The following is a 19,402-nucleotide window of genomic DNA, read 5'->3' as shown; positions in this document are numbered from 1 at the left end:
GCTATGTCATTTGAAAGTGTGAAAAAATCTAGCATGTGCAACTCGCAAGCACAGAGCAGTCCTTTTTCTCCCCAAACTTGCAGCTTGCTTTATCTATAAGGGCAAAAGGATGTCTGTATTTGGAATAGTCTTTGCCAGTCTGTATCTACTGTACAGATACACCAAAACCACGTGTATTGCAGATTTGCCCACAGAGAAGATAAGGCATTTAATATATAAATGGGAGGGACCAGACAAGAGGCTGCTCAGAAAAAGATACTGTTTTATTGGGAGGCTGTGGAATATGCAGAACTTGGGGAATACTAATTTTAAAGGGGTCTGGAAGGCATTTTCTTGACCTCTATGCCATAAATCAGAGTGCGCTGCTAGCACACTTCCCATAAATATTGTGTTTCAAAATAACAACATGATGGCTGTAAAACGCAGGACAATGACTCTTTGTTTACCTACGGGTTTTGCTTATTCTCCCCATGTGCTCGGATCCCACTGCGGGCTCTTTTGGACTCTTTCATGTTCAGGACCCTGGCTTGCTGTGCAGTGTGCTCTGTAGGCTCAACTTTAGTCCCGCTTAGGGAGCCTGTCCTTCCTCCTCTCTTGTCCACGAGGAGGCAAAATGCCTCATTAGCGAGCCCGACTTCTTCATTGCAGCAAAGCCCAGCTACCAGAGCCTCCCTGCTAATTATTTTGCCTGCAGGGCACTGGGGAATAGCCTGAAGAGCTGCCCCATGGCTCCTCTGGTGCTTAGATCTACAGGGGCAAAAGTCTGAGCGGCAGATGAAAGCAATATGGACCAAGTGCTCAAAAGGAATCAATGGGTCAATACACTTGACAAAGAAGAGTTTGCTCTGTTTAATACTTAGACTAGCTTCTGTTTACCGTACGTAGTGCTGTCGTTAGATGCCCAAGACATTTCTCGATCCTAATTACCTCCTTGTCAAAATTCCCACGGACTTGGGAGCACCAGGCTGAAACTGCAAAACAAACGAAGCTTAATAGTATTTGGCCCTTTGTCTCAGAACCCAAACCATCAAGCAGTATTGCATTCCGTGGATGTTTGAATGCTTTAAACGTCATGTATACATATAGGACTAGTTTTTTAGTGTTTGGGCTTGCGCATTGATGTATAAATAGGTGTTATATGCTGTTTTCATTGCAGAAAGAGTTATTATCGCCCCCTAACCCAAGGAAAAGCTACAGTACGTGAGCATTAAGGCCAAGGCTCGCTGAGTACGGTGCCATACGCATTGTTACGGCTCCCAGCAGGATGGGATTCCAAAAAACCCGTCACTTTCGCACACCAGAGCGCCCTGCCAGGAGGGACATTCCGAGTGGCCGCAGCCAAGCTGGCACACATAACTAAAACTCATCTCTCGGGCTGAGAGGCCGTCGAGGGAATGACGAGACACCCCCCCCCCCCCCCCCCGCCACACACACAGGCCAGGCCCATGAGCCGTGGGCGCTGCCAGCCGGCCTCGCAGGGGCCGGGCTGTACCTCGGGAGCCAGGCGGCGCGGCAGGGGTTAACCCGCCGCGGCGGCCCGGGGGCGGCGCCGCGCTGACAGGTGGCGCATGCGCCCTGGCGCCTTATTGTGCCCGGCCGGCCCAGCCCCAGCGCGCCTCAGTCGGCGAGAGGCCGTTGGCGCGTGTGGAGCTGCTGCCCCCTGCGGCCGGCGCCGCGCCACCTCCGCTTCCCTCCCCGCCCTCCCGCCGCCGGTACTCGCTATGGAGTAAGGCCCCCCCGCCCCGCGCTCGGCCGGACGGAGGGGGCCTCCGCCGCGCCTCGATGGCTCTGGTCACGGTGCAGCGCTCGCCTACCCCCAGCGCCACCTCCAGCCCCTGCGCCTCGGTGAGTCCGACCGTCAGGCGCCCGCCCGGCGCTGAGGGGAGCGCGGCGGTTGGTGGCCGTTAGGGTCCGGCGCGCGGCGGTGCGCATGCGCGCGCCAGACCGCTCGCTTACCCCCCCCCCCTCCGCCCTCCTTCCCGCCGGTCGCCGGGCCCTGACAGCTCCGTGTGGGCAGCGGCGGGCGGGCCGGGGCCGCTGAGGTGGGCGGCCGCCGCCGCTGCCCTCGGTCCCTGAAAACGGGGTCAGACAGCCCTGGGGGGCCCTCGCGTCGCTGTGGCCTGGTGACAAGCGAGGGGAGAGGCGGGGGTCCTGGGTGCCCCTCGGCAGGCCCGGGTTGGGGGGGGGGGAAGCCGGTGGGGCTCAGCCGCTCCCAGCCCTCAGGCTGCCGAAGGGACTTTCGGGCACCTCAGCCCGAGTGGTTCCCGCAGGGTCCTGGGCAGAGCCAGCCCCGATGCTCAGCCCCTGTGTAAAGGTGCTGCTGCCCCATCTGTAGCGCGGAGCTGTCTAAATAAAGCAGGCTGGTTTAATTTTGTTTTCATTGTATGTGGTGGGAGAGAGGCGGGAAGCGTGCGTGGAAGCAAACTGACATTGTTCGGGCTACTGCTGTTGTAAGATGATTTAATCTGACAGTACCCTCTGGGTATCTGCAGTACGTGGTCCTTCCTTTGCGAAGAGCTAAGATTTTTTTTTTTTTTTAATTTTTTTTCCTTTTTTTGAATGTTGCACATAATCTTCAAGAGGCTGTGTCAAGCCCAAGACAGATACAGAAAGGTCAGATTTCAAATCTCTGGGTGAGCTGTGCAGAATGAGCAGATGTTCTCATTGCTGCCCTGAATCAGGAAGTGAGGCAGTCAGCGCTAAAGACTTCTTGCTTGCCATGCTCTTTAAACTTGGGACGGGCTGTTGTTTTAGTACTTCTGTATTGTAAAATCTTGCATGTTAACCCCTTAAACTGCTACCTACCGATTATGTGTCTTGTTTCTAATATAACTAAGGATGAGAATGAAAACACTGAGCTTGCTTGCACTTTCTGTATGCTTAGTTCTCAGTTAGCGTTTTTCCTTAAAAAGCCTCCTCCGTTGTCAGACTGGTGTTATGTCTGGTTTGCAGATGTTGGGGGGGGGAAGCGTTGAAATCCCAGTTGCTTCTGTCATGGGGGGGGGTGGTGTGAAAAAGCCGGCTACTCTGAAAATATTTTTTGCTGCATTAGGTAACCTCTTCTGAAACTAGACCAGTTACTTGACAGGTCCTGCCTGCCCCGACAGCATTTTAGCTGTCAGAACACCTTTTTTTTTTTTTTTTTTTTTTTTTTTTCCCCCCTCCCCTCTTTCATTCCCATGTCTCTCCTAAGGTCTGTTTATTTAGCAACACAGATTAATTTTGCTTATATTTCTCTGCTATAAATATTAATGTGCTGCATTACTTCAGAGGTTGCTTCCCCCTTTTGACTTCTTTACCTTTTCCACTATTCCTTTTCCCATACATTTCTTGCATTTAAGCCATCTTGTGAGAATAGGTAGGTCTTTCTTGGCATCTTACTTCTTTCTCCCAATTGTATGCATAACCCCTTCCTTTGTTAAATATTTAATATATATATATGAACAATCATTTGTATTCTATAAGGCTTTTCCATTTGGAACAGGCAGGCTGTTTCCCAACCAATTAAATTAAATTGAAACTGTACTGATTTGTGAAAACTACTTAGTTTTTAAATATATAAACAACTCCCTCCTGAGCCTGATAAATCCAGAGAATGCAGCTTTCAGTATATTTATCTATGTTCTCTTTTGTCAATCTCATAGTACAGAGGTGTATTCTGTACCAGTGGTCTTTGTAAATCCTTGGTGCTCTATGCTAAAGTAAGCGTGTGACTGTTTTCCTGCCCTGGTTTTGGTTCTCATAATTACTTCTACTTTCTCAGACTTTTTTTGCAGTCTAAAGTGGAAATGATGTTCATTACATTCTGCCCTTAACTGCTATTGTTTGAGTACTTCTGCATTTCCTGTTATAACTTCCTAACCACACTTTAGGGTTTTGACTGCCCTTTTGGCCTCTTGTTAGATAGCTTGGGTTGGTTGTTTCTCTTCCCTTCCATCAGAATTTTGTTGAGCTTGTGTGTGTTCCTCCTCCGTCACAAAATTGTCATTTCTTAACGAAAACTTTTTATATCATTTCAGATGATGATCCTTCCTAAGCTGCTAAGGGCTTGTCAACAGCACAGTCACCGTTTTAGTCCTTAGGAAGGCTTTGGTCCTGTGAGCCTTCCACACTTGCCGTTCTTATGGATCCATGTTGACTTCAGCAGGAGGACTTGATTCTTTCAGTTTTAAGTGAAACTGATTGATTGAAAGAATCTGTTACAAACTGATGGTAGCTTCCTTCTATACGGACTGGTAGCTGTATCTCCAAGTTACCTCTTTAAAAGAAAGCTCATCTTGCTGAATAATTTTTGAGTAGTATAAGGGTCTAACTTGCTTCGTGAAACCCTGCGGTTTCTGAACAAAGATTATCTGGTAACTGCTGGAACTTTGCTGTTCCAGCTTTTGGGCAAGGAAGAAGCATGTCGGTGTGCAAGCATATGGCTATGTCTAATTCTGTTTCCAGGTCACTAAGAATTTTGAGGACAGAAATGGATTCTCTTTTAAATTGCTCGATGTCTCTTTGCTTTAGAGATAAACTTCTCAGACAAGGAGAAAGGGTGAAATTGATGTCCTCAAACTGAATTTTTGCATTAAGTATGCCCTATAAACAGTTATAATTGGCTCTTATGGATTCAGGGGAATAGCTGATCTGAATCACTCTGAAATTGGATGGCTTTTATTTATAGGTTTTTATCTTGTTCTCATTGCCATGGAGCATCTCATGAGCATTCATTTCAGGGTAGTTCATGCAAAGTGTTGATTATACATTCACAGCCCTCTGGTCGCTCGGTGACTTGTAAAATTCCCTTAATTGTCTGTCCAGACTTATGCTATCTGTTTGGTTTGGCCTTTGGTTATGCAGCCACTTCTGAGAAATAAGACTGCAATCTTCACTTCTATACAGCAGAACAGTTGTCTTCTGATGTGCCATGTTAGCAGAGAATGGTAGAAGGCAGGACTGTACTAAAGTGTAAAGATACCATGAGCCTGAGAGGAGCTACTTGGTGCTGGTCAAGGCCTTTGTTCGTCTTGTAACACAAAATAAGATTTCTTTTTTTTTTTTTTTTCTTCCCCCTGTCTCCTTTGTGTGTTTGGGGGGAGATGAAGGGGGCAGGTGTTCTCTCTCCCATCCCTCAAAGAAGGTTGTTTTGGGAGGAGGAGGACTTGAGTCAAAGTGAGGGAAGGGCCCTGCAAGTATGCCTCTGCATTATAGCAGGCAGGCACAGTAGTCCCATCATGAACAAAAGCGGTGAAATAAAACCACAGTGTTCACAAGTGCTACTCAGACGTGCAGTCACAGCTCTGCTAGGGCAATTTAAAAAATCTAGCCTGTTGCTTCTTCTGTCTGTACCCCAGATTCTTTGACCCAATATCTATGCCATATTTCCTGTCTTGCAGGACAGTAGCTTGTCAAGTGGTAGGGCTTTCCCATCCTTCCCTTCTAGCATCTTCATTTCGGTGGAAAAAAATGGAAGTGTATTTTCTTTGGGTTCTTTCTTGACAACTGTAAGATAGTGAACAGAAAGAAATCTGTATGAATTTAATTTGCTATATCCTTTGCTTTTGGAGTTTAAATTAAAAAAAAAAAAAGTTGCTCACTGTTGTTAACCAAATTATAACATTTTAAAAAGGAGTAAGTTATTTTGCTTGGCTGTTAGTGTGCATGCATTGTTGTTCGAGGCAGTTGTTCATACTGTCCTTGTTTACATAGCAGTTTTAAGTTAGTTTTGCTGCTTATATCTCTAAGCCATGGAACGTCTCTCAATCTCCTGTTGGTGTTAAGCTGCAGATGTCTTGTGCTATCTGACAAACATGGCATATCTCTATTGCTCTGTAGCAAAAGTATGGGCACAGCAGCCACATTGTCATGTCTAGAAACAAGCTGCAAGAAAGAATTCTAGCTAAAGCAGAGAAAAGCTACTAAAAGGTGCCTGACTGAAAATCCTTTGTGAGCCTTGTTATCTAAGGCACTGGAAGTTGTTGGGTAACTTCAGTCATAAGGCTAGCATTGAATCTGTGTCATCATGATGATGGGAGCAGTGGAAAACTGCTCTAATACTCTTTGTAGCTTTCCAAAAGACTTTTGATAATTATCTGTATTGGGAAATAATCTATTGAAACTTGTCCTTTTTAAATTATTTTTCTAAAAAGAAAAAAATAAAAATCTGTAATTTCTTTTAAGGGCTGTTTTTCCTTTGTCTGTTACATCTCTTTCCTGAGAAGTGAAGAAGCTGGGCAGGCAATCTGGCCCTGACTGCTCTCGCAGTTCACTTGTCTTCCCTACCCTCAGGGAGACAATATGCTTTTATTGGAAGGGAGCGATTGACCCAGAAAGAGAGGATACGCTGCATATATTGTTATAAAATGCACAGTTTAAAAAAAAAAAAAAAAGTTTAAAGCAAATGAAAACCTAAGCCATTTGACTTCCCCTCCTTAATCCCAGGAGAACAGCTTGAGCAGGAAGCAGAGTCCTGCAAATGTGTTTGGGAGTCTCTGTCATGTTTTGCTTGAGAGCTCCTTGCTTGTGGAACATACAGGAAATATTTTCCCACTTATTTATGGGGAAGCTAAATATAACATTTCTCTACCCCTGGTCCAGCAATTGCTATTAAACAATGTGGTAATTGTGAGTTTACTTAATCATCGATAAGTCCAGTCTATCTCATGTAGAACTTCTCTTTCCTTTTTTTTTTTTTTTAAAAAATAGTTAAGATCTTGATAGCTGCTGCTTGTATAGGGTTGTGGAGAGTTGATTTTTGGAGGGGACTACAACGGAGCTAGAACAGTGGCTTCTTATGAAATATTTAGTAGACAGAAATGCCTGATACTTAAAGATGCTATCATCTGTTGTTTGCTGGTTTTCCTCAACTGATGTTTTTCAGGTGTAGCCATAGCTTATTCTGAAAACTGAAGTTTTCAGAGGCAGTGGACCAGAAGAATGTGCTGACTCCTGCTTTAGGCAAACTTCTCATAGTGCCTTACAGACACCTCAATTTCCTGTGTTGCCAGCTGTCACTGTTTGGGAGATAAAACTGTTTTAGTTAGGTGATTTGTAACTTCCTCCCTATCTTTCAAACTTCTGTTGAAACCTCTGCAAGGAAAACAAGAGGCCTCTACCTCTTGTTGGGTGTGATGCTGTATTGTTAAAAGATGAAGGTTTCTATCCAGCTGTACAAGACCAGGCTCTTGCATTGCAGAGAATTTTTGTATGTGTAAATGTATTCATATGTGGTGAGACTCTCCTCTTCCTAGAGCAGCTTGATGGTTAAGCTGAAGCTGCTTGGTGACAAAAGACCAGTCCTTCTTTGAAGATTTGTTGTCTATTGTATACACACATGCCAGGTTCTTACAGAGATCTGCATGACATGCAAGGTCCTTTTTTAGGTTGAGAACAGTATTTGGAGCTGAGAAGGAGGATGATGACAGTTGAATTGGAACCTCACTGAGGATCATATAGAAACATTCTTAAAACTTGCAGACTACAGGAGTCTATTTTTTTCTCTCTTTTTTTTTTTTTTAAGGGATCTTACTGTCCTTTTGTAGGATATCTCAATGACAGCTTGATTTTTTTTTTTTCATTTGTTCCTGAAACAGCGAACCCTTTATTTGCATTTTCCAGGTATGTTTATAGTTTTTCTGAGGATTTGTACCTTACAGCCACACTGATGATGGTTAGGTTTGGTTTGTATAATGGAGTGGTTTACTTTTTGCTGGCTTTTTTTGATCTGATTTATGAGGAGTGTAAATTTGGACCTGGCTTCAACTTACTTTGACTATCAGGTCTAATATGCTGTGCTATTTGTTATTGTGCTTATTGAGCTAAGGAAGTACTGAATATAAAATACCTCTTTCATATTGTGCTTTACATTAGATGCTCACTCTAAGGTTTCTTTGCAAAGCTGGCAGCTACTTCTCCCATATCTTCCCCCCCCCCCTTTTTTTTTTGTTCTGTTTACTGGGGCATTGCTTTACATGTTGTCAGTTTTGGAGTATTTGTGTCTTGACCAGTGAAGTCCAGGTGAAAGACGCTACGGTAGCTGGACTAGAAGCTGAAGCCTGCCTTTCTTGGGGGAAGCCAAGCTTCTTGTAGTACTTTGTCAGCGTACTACAGTGTACTACAAAATGGCCATTTTTAGGTTAAGAGGGAGATTTTGTCTGTGTACTTATTTCACCTTTTTCTTTTTTTATTCCACTGAATATGATGCCATTTGTGGCATTTTAGATAAAACAATTATACAGCTCAGTTGCATCTTTCAAAATATGAAGTTAGGTTGAAACAAACCGAGTGAAATATACATTGCAGTTGTCACCTCTTGAGTTCCAGGGGTACATAAATTCTTGTGTTTTGAAAAGGAGCTTGTAATTTGAAAATGCAAATAGCCTGTGATACTGTAATAAGTCATTATCTGACCAATATTGATTCTTGCTGTTTAAGCAATGAAAGAAGGTTGAAAAGGGCAGGGTACTGTAATATCTACAGTTACTCTGAGAGTCAGTGACACATTTACTTAAGTGGAGAATGCTATTTTGGGTGGAGACTGCCATTCAAAAAGCAGTCTGCTGGAAGTATTTTAGTGTAAGAGGGCTGCTGTCGTGCAGGGGTAATGCCTGAGGATTTCCAGTTACTGGGAAAAAAAAATCCTGAAGGATCTATAGCTGCAACTATTCTGTCTTGGGAAATGAAAAAAAAAAAAAAAAAAAAAAGAAAAAAAAAAAAAAAGAAAATAGCCTTTGGGCAGCTTAGCTCAATGTAGCTGTTCCCTCATCACAGCCTGCAGCTCAAGGTTTCATTCTTCAGTTACAACAAACCACATCCTCACAGTACCACAGTGCAACTTCACTCTGCTGAAGCAAGAAGGCTGTCCTGCAGACTGGCTCTCAGGAACATCTGTGTGCTGGAAACTCTTGTTGTCCTTGCAAGAATGTACTGGACAGGAAGACTTCAGAAATGCTCTTGTACTTTTAGAGTTCAACTGACATGAAGCTTTTACTGTCTTCATATCTGACTCTTGCTGGTGCCATTAGCAAGAAGTATGTACTAAGCTGCTGGTCTTCTGTGACTTATACTTCTTTTATATAAACTGGCCTTGCAACATGAGAGCACTAGGCTTGTCAACTGCCTGTTCCAAGTCTTCGGGTTGTTTAGTTCAGCCTGTGAATTTAAGTGGAATATCCTCTCTATTGCATTGATTTGCCTGAGCATCCTTTTAATTTGTTTGTTAGGTAGTGACAGTGAAGCTCGTATCTTTCGTGTAAAGGTTGGGAGGGATCTTGGAAGCAAGAGAAAGAAACCGGTGATACCTACTGGAAGTAGTCAGCAATTTAAACAAGGCAGGCAGGGTTTCTTACCTTTTGGCTGGAAGCTGTTCCTCCAGAGTGCTCTGTTTAAAGGGATAAAAAATTATGAGGGCTAAAAACTATTTTTGCATTTCTGAGTTGGGCTGTATAAATTGATTAGATTGCTGTCAGTCATCTGCAAAATGTCTTATTGCAATAGTATAATATTGCAGTGTGTGTGTGTTCATGTGTTTTAGTTGGCATTTGGGTGGGCTTCTGTATGTGCAGTTTTGAATATGTCAATAGCTTTTTGCCCAAATAGAATTGCTCTGAATATGCATCTTATCAATGTTGCTCATTGCAGGCTGATCTCCTCTCAGAAGGCATAAAACGTTGCTGTAAGATGAGTCACACAGTTAAACAGCTTGTTGCTTCCATGGTGAGACGCACCCTTACTGTGTATGCCAGCAATCGTGAAACTCTTGGCAAATACCCTGTGACGTGAACTTCTTATGGCCTTGGTAAATGAAATGCCTGTGGCACTCACTGAAATGGGTTTTGCTTGTGGGTACTTGCTGCTTTTGGGTATGCTAGTCCTCCTTTTCCTGAGGAACTCCTCAGCTGAGGCTTCACGAAAATAATGAAGTTACTGCATCAGTGTGGGCTGTTTCAAGGTGAAATTAGTGGGGAACTTAAGGCCACAGCGTAAACTTCTTGCATTGAAGTAATCAAAGACATCAGAATATTTCATCTGACCTATTTTGAAAGAACTGTTTTATCACAAATCATACCAGAACTCAGGAGGTGGCTTGGATGCTTGAGCTTTCCACTGCTTTGCAAGTAGAGCAGTGCAGGAGATCTCTGGGAAGTAAATTCCAGAGATGTCATCTTGGGAGTTGTGCGGGTCTGAGACTTGTGATGCCAGGCTCCTTGTTGCACAGCTTACCCCTTGCCCACACCCCAGTGAGGTGAGCCACAAACAAGTCCGAGGTGAGATAAAGCAGAAGGCTTCTGAAAGGCAGAAGACCAAAACCTGACTCCTGTGTACTGTGGATCCATTGAGTCACATATTTTCTCTGTCTGGTAGGCTTTAACACACTTGCTGTAGCAAGTGTCTCCTTAGGAGACAATCTGCAGGCTGCTTCTGTTAGTTTGCCTGTGACTGTCTTTGCTGTGGTGTGAGTTGGGATGCCCCAAAGGGAATTTGGAGCAGGTTCCAAATCCAGGACTTTGTTCTCCCTCTTAGAACAGATGAGAAACAATAGGAAGTAGCTGGGAAAGAATGGCACTGAAAGGGTTTTGTTGAGGGACACTGCATTCATTTGTTAGGTCTTGAGGCCTCCTTAGCAAAAAGGCAAAAACTGCTGAGCTAGGCATGTTTGTCTTCAACTTGTAACTGGATTAAATATCTGAAAAGTGGATTTTAATGTGGAAAGCTGGTCCTGTCACAGGGAACTGTGGTTGTCCTATTACTCTTCCTGGCTGCTACCATGTCCCTTCTGTTTTGATGAACAGAATTATTACATTTAAAATTGAAGCAAGAACTTTTAAGACTTGTTGAACTAGCTTGGTTTAGCTTCAATGGCTAACATCTGAGAAATGTGTATGCTAGGATTCTTAAGAAAAGACAAAACAAAACACTAGGCTTTTCATCTCTATACCTTTTAGCATGATGATGGGAGGGAGGGATAGGGCATATGCCTTGCATGTGTAAAATGCTTTGCTTTCCAAAGAAGAGCTTTGTTGGTAGTTAGAGGTAGTCTGAGTCTTGTGCGTGATGCAGGACCAATCCTTTGGCTTAATCCATCTGACGTTGGAGTTTCCCACGAATCTCTGAAGCTACTGAATGCTTAAGAGTCCCAAGTGCCATGTTCCAGGCATTTAAAAACAAAAGCCCCTAACCTTCACTTGTATGTGGAAAACCTGTGGGCTGCTATCCCTCTGTCTGAAAAAAATTTGCAAGGTCTTGCTCAGCCAGGAAAAGGCCAGTCCTTAGCAAACTGTCATTAAAAATACACACCTTCTTCTGCATGTGAATGTGGATGCTTAGGAGCAGAGAGTCAGCAGTTGTCTGTAAGATGGCCCACTTCTTGTATGGTAGCAGGCATCCTTTTGAGTCTGCTGTTTCTTTGCAGTAGTCCTGGCTTCTGGAGCATCTTCTGTAGGAAACAGGGTGTCACACTGAAAATTTAGCTCATAAGTAGCTGTGGGGCAAGCAGGAAAGTGACTCAGCTCTCTGACCTACAGACAGGAGCTAAACCTAGTTGCAAGAGGAAATACTAGGTGACAAGATAAAGGTGTTTCTGGAATAAGGATTGATTCTTTTTTTGTTGTTCTTTGTTTTTGTTGTTGTCGGTTTTTTGTTTGTTTTCCTTTCCACAGTCCTCCTCAAGAGTTTAAAATAGTTTAAAGACAAACAGCTCTGGGCCTGTTCTTCAGATGATGCTGTAACCACTGTATTTAAATACAGTGCTTCAAAATGTGGTTATGAAACAGTTAACTAGCTGCCATATTATATTGTCTTCCTGGGTGAAGTGTAAACCTCGAAATGACAGCCTTCTCCTTAGCCTTTTAAAATTGCAGAATAGTTGACAAAGACTTAATTCACTTTCTGAACAAGTGTTTTTCTTATGTAACATCCAGTGAGTTTCATTACTGGGAGTTTCCTCTGTTTTTGTTTTCAGCAGAGTTGTGCTTATGTGGGGTAGCAAGCTTGTGACTTCAAAAAGTGAAGTGAAACAGGGCAACTTAGGCTTTTTTGCTCTTTGTGGCATTTCTTCCTTCTTGGTAGTATTTTGGTTGCGCAGCAGTTCATAGAATGTGTAAGCCTGAATTTCAACACTTAAATGAATCTCCAGACAGCAGCTATCCCTGTACTGTGGGTCAAGTCTAATATTGCATAAACTTGCCAGTACAGTTACACATGGAAATCAAATATTAATATGTTATCGCTGGCTTTTTGTGTTGGCCTGCTGCTGTGTCCCTCAGCACTTTGCTGTGAGGTGGCCGGGGGTGACTGCCTCAGTGATGTGCTGGGGGTGAATTGTCTTTCTGTGCAGCTTTTGCTCTGCTCCTGATTCTTAAATAAAAGAGATTATCAGGGCAAAACAGTATGAACATAGCATACTTTCAGATGCTTTCCCAAAAGTTGGGCATAGTTATATAAACTTTAAGGCAAAGGAGGCATTATCAGTTAACGTTTATAGTATGACTGGAATAGAGTTTGCATAGTCTCAGTGGGTGAAATGAATATTTTTCACATACTTTACAGATCCCTGATCTCAACTTGTGCTTCATGCTGCAAAGATAACAACTGTGCCACAGGCTTCTGCAACCTACACTTCTGGTCTTTGAAGTGGAATTTTTCTCTTTTTACACATACACCAGAAACTGCTCTTGTCTGGAGGAAGCTCTATTTAACTTAGATCTGTTCACATTGACTGTAGATGGCTGAGATAGAAACTGCCCCAAAATAACTATTTGGCTTTCTTAGGAGTGAGGAAGTTCAAACTTGACTTTCCCTTGAGGAGAAGGGAAAAGTTTTATATCTTTTTAGTATTTGGGGAGAAGATGGCATGAGCCAAAATAAATTTTTAAACTTCAGTAATTGCTCACATCTTGATTCTAAACTTGAGATGTGTCTCATTTAAAAAAAAAAAAAAAAAAAAAAATTAGAAAACAAACACAACAAACCCGTACACTAAACAACACCCCCCTCCTACAAACAAACCCCCCAAAACAAAACCCAAAACAAAACTACTTAGCTTGGTCAAAGTTTAAACTTGCAATTTTGGTTTTAGAACAGATGAGCACAGAATGCCTTGAGCCAAAGGGGGTATGTGCAAAGATAACTTCAGGTGAGAAGCAATCTGTATTTGTCAGAATTTCATTTGCTTGCTATGAAGTAGGACATCCTGGACATACTTCACTCTTTTTAAACTTTGCTTTGATGGTGAACATTTCTTTACACATGCTGAAGTTCACTGTGGGAAATACTGAAGAACCCTGAAGTGGTTGAGAGATACCAACAGGGTATTAGGGAAGAATCTTTTCAGGGGGCAGAGGATGGGAAGCGATTTGCCAGCTGACTTCTGATAGCAGTCAGTTTTGCTAACGCATAGCGTCACTCTTCTTGGCTTGGCTTGGTTTCAGTACCTCTGTGTGGTGTGGAAGCACACTGTGTAAAACGTGAGAACTTCCTGCTGTGATAAGGAACCAACAGCTCTTCCAACAGGTGCAGCCTTTAGCTGCAGTCCTGAAGACAACAGAAATGTTTGCTGTCATGGGCCTTCAATATTGTCAGCCTCAAACTGAGTATCTTGCTCACGAAGGAGTAGTGGAACAGGCCTGAGCCTGGCCTGAACCAGTTCAGAAGGCAGAGCTTTGTTTGCTGCGTTGCACTGCTATGGTAAGAGAATTAGGAGGGTAAGCTGTGTTGAAGAATCTCTAGTCCATGATGGTGGCTCTGACTGAAATTGAATAATCTTATTTTAAAGGGTGCTCTAAATGACTAAAGCTTTATAAATATTAATTTTGTTCTTTTGTTTCCTAATAAAAGGCTTTTATTCATGAAATCACTATTTATTTATTAACCTGACAAACTAATAGCAAGCTCTCTTCTTCCAGTGTATGCATGTGCCATATCACAATTCTGCTTGTCACCATAATAAGAACTTCATTCATCTGCTTTAAAATGTCATTGATAACAACCTGGCAGTGGCCCAGCTTGGAGCAAGTTAACTACAAAAGACTGCATTGTAAACCTTTCTGAGAGTACATGCTACATTAAGTCTAAAATTAAAAAAAAAAAAGAGAGAGAGAGAAAAATGTGCAGGCTGGTTCAGGCTGTATACAACTGCCAAATAGCTTCAAACCTCTGAAAAAATGGAGCTCTGTATAGAGGAGTTCTGGCTGAAAATGGGATAGTTCGGAATTAAGGCTGCATTCTGCTCACTTCAAACCTTTGAGGTACACTGAATTTATAAGCTTCATCTTAAAATGGGAGGGAATGTCTTACTGAACACAGGCAGCTAAATAAGAGCTTGTACATGTAAGGATCTTATTTCCTTAAGTATCTTCCTTCTTTGACTGAATGCCCAGCGTAAAAACTACAGTCTGAAAATAAGTCATAAGCCTCTGGGAGTTAACCACTAGTAATACTGTGAGGTAGTTTGTCTCAGTTATAATAACCTTCCCCGACCCCAGCTGCAGTCTGTACACCAAACGTATTTATCCACCTGTAGGTTCACACAGTGCAAGCAGGGTGTCTGTCACACACGCTGAAGTTCAAGTGCCTGGTCTGTCTGCCACCTCCTCTGGAGGTATCTTGAGCTGCTCATTGCTCTGGCAATCCTGTATATGGGGCTTCATGTCCATGGCAGTTTAGGGCTTCTTGCCTTTGACTGTCCTGTTCTTAAAACTATTACAAATGAAACTTACAGCCTGCATGAGGGTGAACTGAATTGCTCTTGAAACAGATGCAGAGCTTGTGGACTTCTTTGAGAGAAGCTCCCAGGGATCTTTAAAATGGGCCCTGCCCTGTGCTATATATGAGGGCTGTGTGTTTTCATACAGCCCCTGCCTAAACTAGCTAGTCTCACTGAACAATTTAACAGTTGAGCAGAACACGAAGGTTTAAGGCATCTTCATCCAAGGTCTTCTGGGAGCAATGTAAGCATGCAGTAAATTACCATTGTTCTCATCTTACATTCTAGAGATGTAAAAGGCTCAGGCAGTGTGGTGAAGGGCTTGCTCAGAACTGATGGGTGTACAGTCTGATTTCTTAACTGGAATGGGGACTGCAAGAGTCTTTAAAAAAAAAAAAAAAAGCTACAATTTCATGCTGCTTCACTTCTGTGGTTTTTTTGTTTTGTCTCTTTCTTAAGTATAGTGTATGGACAGCGCCATGGGTTAGGGAACACTTCAACTTCATCTTCAGAGACTTTTCGTATGTAGCCTTCTACTGAAGTCAATGGGCGTGGAGGTAAGCAGTGCGGAGTGCTTTCTGACAACATCACTACCACCCACTCTGTAGCCTGATGCACACAACACTCCTTGTATTTGAGCATTGTTTTTCTTCGAAAAAGTCGCATGCAGTTGCACAATGAAGACACTGCTTATTTGTGTAATGCAAATCTATTCCTACTTGTTGGTACAAAGTGCAAGCAGTGGGCATCAAAGTGCGGGAGACTTCACCGATACTGCATGAACACTTGCCACTGAACTTCAGTGACATCCCTGTATTAAGTCAAAATAAAAGATGGCTTCACAGTTGGACTGTGAGTGAGTGGGATTTGAAGGTAGGGTTGAATGTTACCACTTGAAGCATTTGTGCTACTGATGTTCAACACCTTTTGCCCTGCTATTGTTTGTTTGTTTATGTATTTTTACAACTGCTGAGTTTAGTGTTCCTCAATGGTTAATCATTTTATCATGAGCCAGTCAGAATCAGTGAGAGTTTCCTGTTTCCTTGTCTTTCTGTTGATTTCCTTTTCTGTTGAAACAACTTTCTCTGTTGAAACAACTTAGTTGCTACATTCTTCAGTTTCCATCTAGTGGCTTAAAGCGGAGGGAGGGGGAAAGGGAAACTGTCTGAAATGGCCTGATATTCTCACAGAGATATTGACAGCTGGGTCTGGTGACTAAATTGTTATGATAAAACACAAATTCATTAGTTGATGCTGTTGAAATCCGCTGACTTTTCTGTACTCCTAATAGAAGGCTTTAAAATATCCAGCTGCAGACTGATCCTCTCCAAGCATGTGACACTGACATCAGTCCTAGAAGTGAGGCATTGAACTGGCTCCAAAAATGAGCTCATCGGGTGATATTCAATACACTGATTTAGCAAAATATTAGCTAATTGGATTACATGGTCACCTGTACATACTGTTTGAAAGATGGGAATTCATTCCAATTTTAGCTGCTGTGATTCCAGATATCAATGTTACAATCGTAAGAGCCTTTTGATAGGATGCTGTGTTCCCACTGTATGTTGGGAGCAGGGCTTGGCAGAGCCTATCTCTAATTGCCACTAATTTGCTCCAAGATTTGCCGGTTTCTTTGCTTTTCTTCTCCCTGCACCCCTCCCAATAAGCTATAGGGAATAAGAGTTTGGGATTCAGTTGTTAAGCCGTCCTTCTAAAGCCACTCATAAAACTTGTTTAATTTTCTTATGGCTCTCTTGACTTGTTTAAATGGCTGCATAAAAACATAACTATGTCCTTTCCCAGCAGTCTGGATAGTGGTTCGTTTCAGCTTGACCTGCCATCCAAAGCAGAGTGACTAGTTATGACCGAAATAAAATTAAACTCTGGCAGAACCATCCTGGAGGCTAGCTACTATGTGCATCTAGCTTCCATCCCTCCTGTAGCTTGACGTCAACAGTAACTGCATGCTTCCTCTTATGACCCACACACAGAGTGTGCATTTGGGCAGCACATCAGAGTGATGGTGCCCCTGAATAAACACACTTGCCCATTATTTTGTAAACTTGAAGAAATTCTGTATTTACCTGTAATTACAGTAGGAGTATGTTCTAGATGCTAGTGTCCCAGCATCTCAACATATGCCTGATTATTTATTTATTTGAAACATGGGCATAAGAGAAACAGTATGTTAGAAGAAGGGTTCATGTGACTTTGTGCAGAAACATTGTTGTCTCCCTCCCCCCCCGTTATTTTCTGCCTGTTATTGCACATTACAGGATTGTTTGGTTTGGATGCTGTTTCTTGCTGAATAGAAGTCTTTATTGAGCTAGCCATAATGTTGCTCTTTTCTTTCAAGAAATACTGCTGCTAACTTAAGACAGAGGAAGATGCTGTAACAATGTTGTCTGAATGGTGATCTTTAATTGTGCAACTAAGGAATTATACTGTGAAAAACAGAATGGAAAAACTGCTGCTGATGTATACAGAAAGTTGAGGTGACGAGAGGCTCTTAAGAGAGATAGGAAGAACTCTGTTCCTGTAAGAGTAAATGATCCCTTAGAGTAGCCAAGGAGGCTGGTTGATGTGAACCCTGTGCAAAGTTCAGTGGAGAGTGTGCTCTGATGTCGCAGGTGATACTGTCTCTTCCTACTTCTTGTTTACAAGAAGCTGGCATGTTTTCAGAATAAGCTTCTGAAACATACTTGGTGGGGAGGAGGATTGGGATACAAAATACTTACTTGCATCCAGAAAGTTAGCTACAGCAGTAACTATTCAAGTTGGCTTAATGGCTGCTGCCTGCTTTTGGGTAACTTTGGGAATTGTGCTGGTGAAAAGTGAGGTCTTAGGGTAGGACTCTCTAGTCCCCGTTGTGCCTCAGCATATGCGTTCTGCAGCAGCAGTTCAGTAGCATACTTCAGATACTGCCTCTGCAAAATGATGAAATAAACTTCCGCTTTTCCCAATAAAATGCCTGTGGTACACGCGTCGCTTAGTTGTTTTGGTTCATCTTTATTGAACAATAGCAAGAGTTGTGCAGAATACATGTAGGGTATGGAAATGGAGAACTGACCCCCATCTATCCTCTGCTGTTGGAGGGCAGGAGGAGGTGGGGAGAGAGGGAAAGGAGGAAAACAGCTTCGCCCGCGCCTGTTTTGATACTGAAGAGCTCTTTCCAGTGATTTGAGAAGGGGGTGGGGAGAGAACCAGATGCTCTTAGGAAGTTCATACCATTGTTAATAATGTAATTCACAGATGGTGGTGAAGGCCTTGAAGAGGCTTTCATGCAGTACTTATGCTCTGTAATAGACAGATCATCACATAAGGGCTCACAAATAGAGATGACTTAATCCCAAGGATGAGTCTACAGTGATCTATTTGGTAGTGGCCCTGCAGATCATTGTAACATTTTTAAACAGTTAAGAGCCTTCAGGATCCCTGAGTGTTGAGCACTACTCCAGGATTGGACCAATCCCTAATTAAATTGTCAGGATAAAATGTTAGTATAGCTTTGAAACTTTTCCAGTGAAAGTGGCTCTTATGAAACAAAAAACAAGTTCCTTTGTCCTGGTACAGAAATCAATACAGACAGAAGTGTGAAAATCAGTTTGTACAGTGCCATCTTGTTAAGAGGCAGTTCTGCTTTTATTTCCGTTTACCTGATTGGAGTTGGAAGCAGACCTTGTATGTGTCTTCTTCTGAATAGCTGTCAGTCCTTCTTGACAGCTAAGGAGAGGGATTGTGGGTTGCATGTCCTCTTGCTTTTTGAAAAAGTAGTCACTCTTACATATAAGCTTTATAGCAAATGAACAGGCTGCTGCTCTTCAAACATGCAGAATCAGAAAAATTTTAGCTCAGGTCTATGCAATTAAATTCAGATATTTGTATCTTTGTGAGAGGCTTATTGATAAGGTCTTCACTGACTGCTGGTCAACTTTTTTATTGACTGTAAGCTATGTAACTAAAAGTATATATTGGAACTTTAAGTAGCACTAGCAATCAAAAGTTTCAGATAACATGAGAACTGATCTTTGCTTTGTTGTTCACTGCTGTCTTTTCAAGTGTGGCTCCTCCCTTCCTAAGAGGTGTTTCCATAATGTTTTTTTTATTATGCTTAACTTCTTCAAGTTTAAATTGTGTTTAGTAAATTGGCTTCTTGTGATGTTTGTCATGTGATGGTTCATGAGCCCTGAAGAATGTGCTCCTGTGACTTCAGCCATGTATTTGCCCATACTAATGCAGGCTGTATCATGTGTTCTTGTTGGTCTTGCATTTTGAGCTAAGCAGTGAAGGGGGTGGGGGGTAGAAAAAAGGGGGACTATTTCAGGGCTAAGCTACCAGAAATTCTCAGACTGCTTAATTTGTGACCTTGTTCACTAGTTAAATACAATCCAGGATTTTCTACCTCTTCCATATTTTCACAGAAATGTTTTCTGCATTAGAAGCTGGTTTGTTTGGTGGTTTGGTTTTTGTTTTTTGTTTTTCCTTGCTATTGTCTTTAAAAAACAGGGGAAAAACCACCATGCTTTGGTAAAAGAAATATCTTGAAATCTTGGGGGAAGAGATTTTTTAATTTTTTTTTTTTTTTTTTTTTTTTTTTTTAGACCTTGGTGAGGCTTGTGTGCTTTAACCAAGAAAGCTGGAAATTATCTACTCTCTTTCACATTTTTGCATATATCAACTGTGCATCTGTAAAGCAGTATCCTTATTACTGCA

The 19,402-nt window shown here is 42.5% G+C and overlaps 2 protein-coding genes across 3 annotated transcripts in view; one reads left to right on the top strand and one right to left on the bottom strand.

Annotated features, from left to right (window-relative positions):
- The window catches only part of EFCAB5 (EF-hand calcium binding domain 5), a 37,328-nt gene extending 35,406 nt beyond the window's left edge, over window positions 1-1,922 (bottom strand). Inside the window, exons 1-2 of the mRNA XM_030027608.2 lie at window positions 1,815-1,922; window positions 877-971 (exon numbers count right to left, since the gene is read on the bottom strand). The gene's annotated coding sequence lies outside the window, so the exon portion shown is untranslated. The remainder of the gene's footprint in view (window positions 1-876; window positions 972-1,814) is intronic.
- The window catches only part of SSH2 (slingshot protein phosphatase 2), a 105,105-nt gene continuing 87,370 nt past the window's right edge, over window positions 1,668-19,402 (top strand). The window contains exon 1 of one of the 2 annotated variants that reach the window (XM_041126751.1): window positions 1,668-1,845. In XM_041126751.1, coding sequence (XP_040982685.1) covers window positions 1,783-1,845 — 63 coding nt within the window. In that variant the 5' untranslated portion in view covers window positions 1,668-1,782. Of the gene's footprint in view, window positions 1,846-15,216; window positions 15,244-19,402 lie in introns of those variants that run through there. The other variant, XM_030027621.1, reaches the window with a different exon arrangement.

The sequence above is a fragment of the Aquila chrysaetos genome, chromosome 10 (genome assembly GCF_900496995.4).
Source record: "Aquila chrysaetos chrysaetos chromosome 10, bAquChr1.4, whole genome shotgun sequence".
Classification (NCBI taxonomy): Eukaryota; Metazoa; Chordata; class Aves; order Accipitriformes; family Accipitridae; genus Aquila; species Aquila chrysaetos.
This window is presented reverse-complemented; position numbering and strand designations above follow the sequence as displayed.